The 10572-nt window shown below is 31.0% G+C and overlaps 3 protein-coding genes across 3 annotated transcripts; 1 reads left to right on the top strand and 2 right to left on the bottom strand.

Annotated features, from left to right (window-relative positions):
* Positions 1-2566, top strand: LOC101492913 (uncharacterized). The gene is made up of 2 exons (XM_004486633.4): positions 1-1164; positions 2044-2566. Exons 1-2 carry the CDS (start codon positions 460-462, stop codon positions 2323-2325), a joined length of 987 nt encoding a protein of 328 aa, XP_004486690.1. The 5' UTR covers positions 1-459; the 3' UTR covers positions 2326-2566.
* A 247-nt stretch (positions 2567-2813) lies between these two features.
* On the bottom strand, positions 2814-4448 carry LOC101493245 (uncharacterized). Its single transcript, XM_004486634.4, has 2 exons — positions 4083-4448; positions 2814-3368 (listed from the first exon to the last, which is right to left on the bottom strand). Exons 1-2 carry the CDS (start codon positions 4369-4371, stop codon positions 3118-3120), a joined length of 540 nt encoding a protein of 179 aa, XP_004486691.1. The 5' UTR covers positions 4372-4448; the 3' UTR covers positions 2814-3117.
* Positions 4449-6793: 2345 nt separating this feature from the next.
* Positions 6794-10096, bottom strand: LOC101493562 (uncharacterized). Its single transcript, XM_004486635.4, has 9 exons — positions 9886-10096; positions 9203-9391; positions 8270-8349; positions 7984-8043; positions 7586-7822; positions 7457-7519; positions 7259-7327; positions 7086-7131; positions 6794-6985 (listed from the first exon to the last, which is right to left on the bottom strand). Exons 1-9 carry the CDS (start codon positions 9899-9901, stop codon positions 6915-6917), a joined length of 831 nt encoding a protein of 276 aa, XP_004486692.1. The 5' UTR covers positions 9902-10096; the 3' UTR covers positions 6794-6914.
* Between the last annotated feature and the right edge of the window lie 476 nt (positions 10097-10572).

The raw sequence follows: 10572 nt of genomic DNA, 5'->3' as shown, positions 1-10572 counted from the left end.
AATTTTTGTACCAAAGATAAAATAGGCTGAATTTACACTATATATAATTGAACCCTTATATACTCACAATGATATTTCAACATTATTTTATCTTTTATAATTTAGAAGAATCCAAAAGAATTTGTGAAGATCTGATTAGAGATAAAAAAGGGTCGGTGAAGAACAAAAGATAAAGTATATTTCATTTTATTATTTTTTATTATTATAGATTGATTTTTGGTATTAATTATTATAAATATATGGGTGACATTGTCACTGACTCATTTGAGAAAAAGAGCCATGTTATGCTGATTATGGGTTTTAACATGGTGAAATTGTAAAATCACATGTCTGCAGCAAAAGGGGTTTTCTAAAGTTTGGTTCTTTTTCGTTATCTCTTACTTTTGAACCATCAATTCCAATGGGGTTGTAAGATTCAAAGAGAAAAAGAAAAAGAAACCATTTGGGGTGTTTGATGTGATGTTGGCAATGTCTATGTGTTACCAATCACAAACATTATTGGGTTGTGTAAGTACTCCCAATCTTAATCGTAATCCTAATCATAGGTACTTGTTCAAGTCAAGGTCTTGGAAAGTTCTATCTACACCCCCACCTTCAGTTATATTGAATGCAGATGAAAGTGGTGATTTTTCAAAGAAGCTTCTTTCCTCAAACCTTGTTGCTTCTGGAAGGAATGATCCAGCTACTCCTTTTGGTTCTCAAGGAACCACTGTTGGCATAATTGGAGGCATGTCTGTTGATGCAACTCTCAAGTTTCTAAGGAAGCTTGTTGAGTTGAGTTCACAAGATGGACAAAGTGCCATTCCTTTTTTGCTTTGTTCTGATCCACTTTTGAATAAGGAGCTTCTTTCCTATGAAAGGAGTTTGGAAAGTTTGAAACTTGATTCTTCAAATATTGTGCAGAGTCTTATAAATAAGAGGATTTTTCTTGAGAATTCTGGGGCTAGTTGCATAGTCATGCCTTGTAATGTGTCACATTGTTGGTATGAACAAGTATCTAAAGGGTGTTCTGTTCCATTTCTTCATATGGCTGAATGTGTTGCTAAGGAGCTTAAGGAAGCTAAGTTAAAGCCACTTGAAGCTGGTAGTCCTTTGAGGATTGGTGTGCTTGCAACAAATGCAACTCTGGCAGCTGGTTTTTATAAGGAGAAGCTTCAAAATGAAGTAATTTCCCTACCTTTTTATTGTTTTTGTTACATTTAAAATAGCTTGCTAGCCTTAATCTCATTTATAAACTACTAAATGCTAAACCAAATGGTTGGACTGAAGTTGTTACTAGTGAATGTCGAATTGAACGGAAGTACCCATGTTTGAACTCTTGCTAGAACAATTTTTTGTTAGACTCTACTTATCACCTGGCCCGAACTTTCGATTACAAGGGACCCTTCCCTTGGAGTTACTTTATAAACTAAATTTGGAGTTTTGGACATTAGTTGCTTTCTTCTTGGTTCCTTGTGACTATCTGAATTGAATAGCTGCAGCATGCTAGAGTTTCAACAGATTTGTATGTAACTTCTTTTTGTGACAATAGTGTAAGATGTGATGGCTGAAGGCATTCATTTTTACTTATATGGATTATAGGAACCTATCATTTATAATGGTAAATGTGATAGATGGAAGTGATTAGCTGAGACTTTTGTTAAAAGTGAGATGCCTGATTTAATGTTTTATCTATTCATGACTTCTCAATTTCATATCTGCTCAAATTGTTGGGAACTATGTTCCTGTCCAATAGGATTATATGTTTGCAATGAATATATAACTTGTTTTTCTAAATTTATTTGACAAATGCTAACAATATTTCTCATATGCCAAAACAAAACACTGGAACAGTGTTTTCTATCTCGTGATGAAGATCCAATTCACCATCAAACTTTGATAAAAAAGACTTCAATCTCTAGTTTCTGGAGTTGAAATAAACCAGTATTTTAGTTGTTTTGCACTTTTTCTTCAAAGATTGCAATGCTTAGATTAGAAATATCATGTTGAATTGTGTTGACAAGCTATAGATATTTGGATGTGTTCATCTTATTATATAATCAGGGCTTTGAGGTTGTCCTACCTGATAGAGCAACTATGGAGCACACAGTGATACCTGCAATCGAAGCTTTGAACCGAAAGGACATGGAAGGGACATGCAATCTATTGAGAATTGCACTTCAAGTTCTTTTGGTGAGGGCAGTTAATTTTATCATCCTTGCTTCTGATGAAATACGAGATGTCTTGCCGCACGATGATCCTCTTCTCAAGAAATGTGTCGATCCAATGGACGCCTTAGCTCGGTCAACTATCAGATGGGTGAGATCCTCTGAAGATAATACATGAACAACAATAGAAAGCAACAATTGCATTTCATTGTGTATCATATTCTTCTGATTTCAATGATATCATGCATCTCATTAATGCAAGCTTTTGTATTCAGTTACTGCAACGAGCCAAATATGCATTTTTATTGTACAAGTATTAGAGCATGTATTCCTTCTGTATTCATGTTCAAATCAATTTTGTTTAAGCTTATAGAACTTGCCATCTTATCTATTCAAATTTTACAAAGGGATTCCTGGAATCGGTGAACTCAGCTTTATGAGTGTCAAAGTTAGTATAGATTACTTGTATACTTCTTAGCTACACATTAGATAGTGCAAATATTCATTTTTGTCCTTCAAAGAAACACATCAAAGAGTCTAGACCATTGTGTATTCAACTTCCACATTTAACTCAATGACCTGAAATAACCCGTCCGCAAAACCAGATTCTAGAACAGGTTTCAGGTTTTTCGTGTTCGGGTGAGTCATGGGTTGCTGATAAATCAATTGAACACTCCTACTGGAAATTGAATCAAATATATTCCAAATGATGTGTCATGGTGCCAATACATCTTAGAGTAACAAATTTACAAGGCTATGTATATACACATATTTGCACGAAAGATTGAAGCATATACCTTGTGCCAAAAAGCTAAAAGGGAAAAAATAAAACTGTAGCACGTTCCTCAAAACAAATTTGGTCAGACAACTAGTGAAGTAAAACTCTTAAATCTCTCCCTTCATTCCTCAATAGAAATAACCAAGTCTCCACTAGTCCAGTTTGCTTAGCGCTATGGTGCGGCAATACATCTTAAATCCAATCAGCATAGATGCCACTGATCTTTTGCAATTCCTTTTTCTTGAATATGAATTTAACACCATAGGGTCCATTCTTATGCAAAGAGCTAGTTGCCACCGTGCTGGTTGAGGCATTTGTAGTAGGAGTAGTAGAAGTTTGCATTATCTTGTTCTGGGCAGAAGAGTTGCCATCAATTGTAGCAGCAGCAGCAGCAGCACAAGTTTGCATCATCCTGCATCCCGGATTCTTCATTACCACAGGTTCTGCATTCACAAAGTCCCAAGTCATATTTTATTAAGACAAACAGCTCTATATTGTATTGAATCACCATATAATCTCTATTGAAACACAAAACGCTTTCAAGGAAGTGATGTTGAACCTAGGGCCTATTTGGATGAACAACATAATTAAGCACTTATGTATAAACTATTTCTGCATTCAAAGAGGAAATAACTATTTTCATATAAGTTATAAGCTATTTTTATAAACTATCCTTGAAAGCGGTTTACGAACATTTTCATAAGCTATTTTTATAAGCTCTGTTAAACACTCCTTCTATCAAGTGCTTATGCCAACAAAATAAGCACAGATAAATTGTTCATTAGTCAATCCAAACTCTGCCCTAGACTAATTTGAGACTTTACTTAAAAAGTAAGCAATCAACTCTGCACTAGAAGAACCAACATGATTTATTTTGAAATATTTAAACACCATCATAGCAACCTAGGTAAATTCGTTCACAACTGTTTCAGCTTGTATAATAACACAATTTCTCAGTCCAAGTAATGGTTAAAATGAAACCCCCATTTTATTACTTCATATAAAAAAATGAAAACCTCATTATTAAACAAGCACAAAAATCACCAGATTATGAAGAAAAAAAACTCATTTCGTTGTGATACTAACAAAAGAACAAACAAGATCAAAGTGTAGTAAAAACTAAGTATTGATGTATAGGGTTATAGAAAAACACATACGTGATTGTTGAGAAGAGTGATGAAGGAAACGACAAGTGTGTCCGTAAGAGCAGTGTTTGTTGCGTAAAAACAATCTGCAGAGTTTTGGTGTTGTTGTTGTTGTTCTGAGTTCGGAGGATCCATGTGCGTAGTTGCATTTGGGACCAAGAAAACACACACCTTGCATGAATCTTCTGCATAGTTGAGTCTTCGTCTTCAAGTTAACATTATTATTGAAATGGGTTTCTTCTGATATTCTAGGTTTTTTGAAATGTGGTTGTGTTTCAGGGTACGTTTCTGTTTCCACCATTTTTGTTATGATTTCTAAACACTAAAATTCAATCACTGACTTCAATTCAATGCAAAATGATGAAATTCGAAGCTGTTAAGATGGAGAATGTCTTTATATTATTGTGGGCTTTGGGCTTTCATTTCAGACCCATTTTTGGGCTTCGGTTTCCTTTTGCAAGCTTTAACCATATCGAAAAATCATTCTTATACCCCCTTCGGCTAGACCTCTACCACCTACATATTATGAAATTTCCATTTTACTCTTAACAACTTTTAAGTATTTATGTTTTTATCCAATTCTGTACTTTTGAATTAAATAATTTTTTGGTCTAATTTTTTGGTTCTCCTCTTTTTGTTCAATATGCAAAATTGATTCTCTTATTCTAACATCAAACAGTTTTTATTCTCTTAAAAAGTTTTAATAAAAAATTAGAATGTGATATATTTTAAACAATGTTGAATGATTAATACTCATGAAATTGTAATAAAATCTCTAGTTTTAACTTATGAAATTATTTATTTTTAAAATTTTATTGATAACATAAATAATTAATGTAATTAGATATTATCACAATATTGTATGTCATGTCATTTAAAATATGTAATATCATTATTTATTTAATTAAAAAATATAAATGAAAAATTAAAATTGTCGTATTTTAAAATAAAGAGATCAATTTGGTGAATTGGTGAAAATAAAGAGATGAAAACTACATTGAAGTCTCACTTTTTATTTTATAAAAGTAAAAATTCAAAAAGAACTTCTACAAAATTCAAAGTAAAACTCAAATTTCAATTTTCTAAAATGAAAATTATTTCATAAAAAAAAAAGTAAAACATTAAGCTTTTTATATAAAAAAAATACGGTCCTGATTGTTTGTGTTTCCATTTTTTTATTTTTAAAACTGTTCTATACATTAATTTTTAAAAGCTATTTTTAAGAAGAAAACAAAATAAAAAGTTGTTTGATATCTTATTTTTGAAAAAAAAATATTTAGAATAGAAAAATTAAAGAAAACTTGTTTGGTAAATTTGTTTTAAGAATATAGTTTTTTCTAAATATAATATATTTTACAAATACATATTTTACCAGCCTTATATTAATTTACAATGGAATTTATTAACATATAAAGCTTAATTTTTTTTTAATTATCTAATTCTTAAGAAAACAAGACTCTAATAATTTAAAATTCGATCATGAGATAAGTAAAATTTAATTAATAAATTTGTAGATAAGATTCTAATATGTATAATCTCGAACGATTTATTCTTACCTAAAACTCGTTATGACTTGATTTAGTAATACATGTTCAAACTTTTATAATATTTAATGTACTACATATCAATTTGGAGATTTTGTGACAAAAAATTACTATATAAAAATGTGTTAAAAATATTAATATATTATAATTAGTTTTTTTTTTGCACAAAAAACATTATAATTATAATTTTAAATTATGAGATTTAATTTAAACATGTCATTTGTATATTTCATGACAAAAAAATTACCATATAAAAGTATATTAATAATATTACAATAATTATAATGTCTTTGAATTAAAAAAATTGCACGGTCAACATGTTAATAACTAATAAGGAATGGTTAAAATATATCTTGATATAATTTTGATTAATTTTACAATAAATAATTTTAAAACAAATTAATAAAAAATAATTGTTAAAAATGAAAAGAATAAATACACAGATTCTGTGATAATAATAATAATAATAATAATAATAATAATAATAATAATAATAATAATAATAATAATAATAATAATAATAATAATAATAATAATAATAATAATAGTTATTGTTAAAAACTGTATTGTCAGTGCAAACTAGTTTTACTTTGATGTTAAATAATGGTAGATGATAATCTAAAATTATTTTATATTTTCGGTACATAATTTTTATACTAATATATAAAAACAAATTCAGTATCACTTATTTTGTTCTTTCGTTTTTTGACAAATTCCTTCTCCCTCATTAATCATATATGCATCACTAATAAATAAATGGAGAAAAAGATTAATCTCGTGGATGCATGAGCTTTACTATCGTTACAGACAGTCGAAAAATTAGTTTTTAAAATTGATAAAATAAATAAAAAGTTTTTAAAATGAGATATTTCAAACGTATTTTTTTTATTTTTTAGAATAAATTAACTTTTTTATACTATTATCCAACCGAGTTTTAACCCTAACTCTTATATTTTGTAATACTTTAATACAAATAGTTAGAATCATCTCTATTTTTCACTTATTTTTTTCATAATAAAAAATTTTGAAAATATAAAATATAATAATGTGACTTTAGTGAATCCAAATATTTTGACTCGTAGTCACTCTACTCCCGAGACCATAGGCACAATTTGTCAAACATCAGTAACAATTCTTTATCGTTATTATCTTTTCTGTTTAGGAAAAAAAAATCCTCAGTTTGAGTATTAAATACTGCAAGGAATATATAAGCTATTGGACTGTCACATAACTTGTTTTCATAGTATCAGTTAATTACAGGGAATTAATGCATTTCCTAAGCGAAAAAAATCCTAAAGATCTATTGAAGCTTCTTTATTCCAGGAAATGACGGCAATACTGCTACAAGTGCGTCACCATAACCAACCGGATCTGTCAAGAAGACACAAACACAGTGATGAACAAAAAATCAACATATGATTGTCATTAAGTTTAAACAATAAAAGACAAAAAATTGAGGTAACTAACTAACCCCCGTCCTTTCTTAGAATCTTGATAACCTCCCCGGACACATCACACTAGAAAGAAAGTGATTGGCATTGCAATAGTTAGTTATGCTAGTACTAGTAGTAGTAGCATTTGTGAATAGTGTATGTATGATGATAGGAATTTGAAAGAGCTAGGGAACGTATTTAAGACACAAACCTCAATTGGCAGCTCCCCACCAAGCTGTTCAATGTAACAGATCACTTGCCCCTCCTCAACTTTTTGCATCTATCCAAAATTGACTATCAAAAATTAATTTTGGAAATTGTAGATTTCACGACATGCTCATAGGGTGAATGTGTAAGATATAATAAGATAAGAAGATTTCAGTTGACTATCTAAGGCCTTGAAGTGTACCTCTTTACACGAAGGACGAGCACGTTTTCCCTTTATCGTTCGAGATCTTCTGAAGAAGCCAACCTGCTCTATGGTATTAGCATACATCATTGAAAGGAATGTAAAATACTATTTGTTTTAGATTCTTACCTTAGGAGACTGAATTATCACCAACCCTTCATCTGCAGCTTTGTCCAGAAATCCCTGCATAGATACTGAAGAAGGTCCCGATTTTGAGATGGCCAATGATGACAATGTAGAAACTAATCCATTTGGTTTAGGGGCTTCCGCGGCAATGCTTGTACTTGCAGGAGTGGGAATGGGAGGAGGAAGGGTTGTAGTTTTTTCAGTCAAATCCCTCACTACATGCAGGTGAAACCCGTCAAGCTGATATCATTTGGAGGTTGGGCAGATGGCAATGAAGAAGAAACAAAAAAAGAAAGCAAGAGTTAATATATAGTGCCTAATTAATGGCCTTACGAGAGAGAACATGAAAAATATTGTGATTATGAAGAGAATAAAATTCATAGATCAGCATGATATCCTACTTTTAATTCTAGCTCCGCAATTGAAGTTGTGTCGCATAAGTTAGTGAGCAGGAATTCCACCTGCAAAAAGATAGAAGTAATGTATGTTTTAAATTTTCAGAACAAGAATTATTGAACCGGGTCATTAGACATCGGGTCAAACCATGGCGGGAAACTGAACAAGATAATAGATGAAGACAGTATGATAAAGCCATCATCAATAAGGACTTGTTTTGTTCGTGCTGAATTGCTGATTGCTGGTGACAACTGAGAAGATAACAAATGATAACATTTAGTATGCACTAACCTCATTAAAATTTGGAATCAGTTCGCTTGCCAAACCGGAAGATTTAATCTCTTCAGAATCTTCTTCTGAACTTGAAACAGCTGTTATATCATCAGAAAAGGGTAATGCCATTAGAAGCCAGACTATGGTATACATATCAATAGACTTTGCCACATGCAATTTCAATCGCTTTATGTGGTAAATTAAGAGGTTCGGTTTTCGGGAAAATTAGTAATGAAAATGTCGGCTTAAACACACTTTTGATTATGTGAATCGGATCATGAATGCATGAAAATATCAGCATTTTCCTCATAGAATCCATTGTTAACATAAACCAACAGAGCCCTGACAAAAAATAACAGAGTTTTGAAAATGAAACAACACGGACCGGTACACGATCTAGAATCTAATTTTTATCTTCTAATGCTGCAAGGTGAAACTAGCATAGGCAGTTGGAAATAGAAGTTCCCGTGAGTCGTTATATACATTTCCATCTTCAGAAGAAATTTATACAAAACAATTAGCATTTAATCGTACTTATAAAATGGAATGAACTTCAAATAGGTTACTTTGTCACAGAGATTAGTAATGTAAATTATACTTCATCTTAATATTTTTTTTTGAGTAAGCACCAATCATTGTCCTCCAAAGATACAGTTGACATCAATTTTGTCCTTCAAGGGAAGTCCACTTCAATAAGGATGTACTTCCAGCACATGAATGCATACACTATATACTATCACATACACATGCACACAGAATGGCCTCTACACAGTTGCTAAAACTCGTCAGATCATTTCCATAATCCTAAATAGGACATAAATAATGCACTAGAAATCATGGATGATAGGAATTTTTCAATAGGCTTCAAGTTATTGAGTAAAATAAAGCAATGGCATTTCTATAGCTTATACAATAAAATAATTTGTGCATATCAAAGAATAAAGAACTTACATTGGATCTCTGCCAATTGGCCATTGGTCGAGGTTAAAGATCTAACTCTCTGTTGTGACGTAACCAAACTAGTGTACTGCAGTGACTTCCTACTGATCCAATTTTTAGTACCAAACTGTTGTGAAAGCCCAATTCTTTTTTGACCAAAGTGCAAGTTCAATACTTCAACATTTTGTGTCCCTAAGTTACCTGTGATGCAATTTGCATGGGCAATACCAATATGTTAAGACAAAAGAATGCTCAAAGGTAGAAAAAATAAAGAGTTGCTTTTAAATGTCACATAAGCCCTTAATTAAGCAGTTTCATAAACAGCTCCTTAAAGGTTTCTAGGGTTTGTATTTGGAGATTACTACGTGCTTGAGCCATCATTTGAATATTTTTCACCCCATTGTGTGAGAATCAAAGTACTTCTAATCTTAATCTGAAAGATGACACGCTGTTCCAATGAATCCATATATGGTTACAAATGCAGAAAAACGGCGTACATGAATTGTTAGTATACATTCCACATAAAGTTTCTAATACTGCAAAGAGCACATGCAAAACAGTAAATGAAGACGCTAGAAACGAAAAGTCCATTCATATATTTTTTCAAATAGAAAATTTAATAATAATTGAATAATAAAATGTTAAGCGATGCCAATGGCAATAAAAGGATAACAAAAAAAAAAAGGAAGACTCACATGAAGATGAAGCCATCGGAATGGGAGAATTAAGAGTGAAAAAAGGATTATGAGGTGAAGAAACGGTTATCGGCAAAGGGCAGAGTAACGCTCTCTCTCATAATAACACTGTTTCAAAGTTCAATCAAACTGTGAGGAGAGAGATTACGGTTACGGCTGCGCTCTCTAGTCTCTACTTGGATTGGTTGGGTCCCACAATTTTAATCACAATTAATGATACCACGCATATCAATAAACTATATCATAGATATATACCGGAATGGTATTGCCGTATTGGGTCCTCTTACCAAATATACTGTTTTGAGATAAATTAGGATTTCAGAGTACACGTCCATCAAAAACTGTTACGTAATTTTATTTAGAGACTTCAAAATTAAAAATTGTACATCATTCTAATAAAAAGTTATATAAATAATATTATATTAATATATAAAAAATCACTAATTTTAAGTAGTATGAGTGTAGAGAGACTATTGGTACGGATGAAGTATTCGATGTGGGTAATTTATAATTTTAGAAGTATTCATGTTTGAGAGTTAATAAATTGCTACACATAAGAAGAAAAAAAAAACATTTGTTTTATTAAATTATTGTTTTTTACTGTTATTCTTGTTTTAAAATGAGTATCGTTTAAAATTTATATATATATATATATATATATATATATATATATATATATATATATAA

Source organism: Cicer arietinum, chromosome 1 (assembly GCF_000331145.2).
Source record: "Cicer arietinum cultivar CDC Frontier isolate Library 1 chromosome 1, Cicar.CDCFrontier_v2.0, whole genome shotgun sequence".
Lineage (NCBI taxonomy): Eukaryota > Viridiplantae > Streptophyta > Magnoliopsida > Fabales > Fabaceae > Cicer > Cicer arietinum.
The sequence above is the reverse complement of the archived record's forward strand: the minus strand, read 5'-3'. Positions and strand labels throughout refer to the sequence as shown.

What these genes read in the sequence shown, in the direction of transcription:
- LOC101492913 (XM_004486633.4), top strand. Translation starts at nt 460, where the DNA reads ATGTTGGCAATGTCTATGTGTTACCAATCACAAACATTATTGGGTTGT. An exon ending in AGGAGAAGCTTCAAAATGAA is followed by an intron (nt 1,165 to 2,043) that starts GTAATTTCCCTA and finishes TTATATAATCAG; the next exon opens with GGCTTTGAGGTTGTCCTACC.
- LOC101493562 (XM_004486635.4), bottom strand. An exon ending in CTCGTCCTTCGTGTAAAGAG is followed by an intron (nt 7,328 to 7,456) that starts GTACACTTCAAG and finishes AATTTTGGATAG; the next exon opens with ATGCAAAAAGTTGAGGAGGG. An exon ending in GTGGGGAGCTGCCAATTGAG is followed by an intron (nt 7,132 to 7,258) that starts GTTTGTGTCTTA and finishes CTTTCTTTCTAG; the next exon opens with TGTGATGTGTCCGGGGAGGT.
- LOC101493245 (XM_004486634.4), bottom strand. Translation starts at nt 4,371, where the DNA reads ATGGTGGAAACAGAAACGTACCCTGAAACACAACCACATTTCAAAAAA. An exon ending in TCACTCTTCTCAACAATCAC is followed by an intron (nt 3,369 to 4,082) that starts GTATGTGTTTTT and finishes TTGTGAATGCAG; the next exon opens with AACCTGTGGTAATGAAGAAT.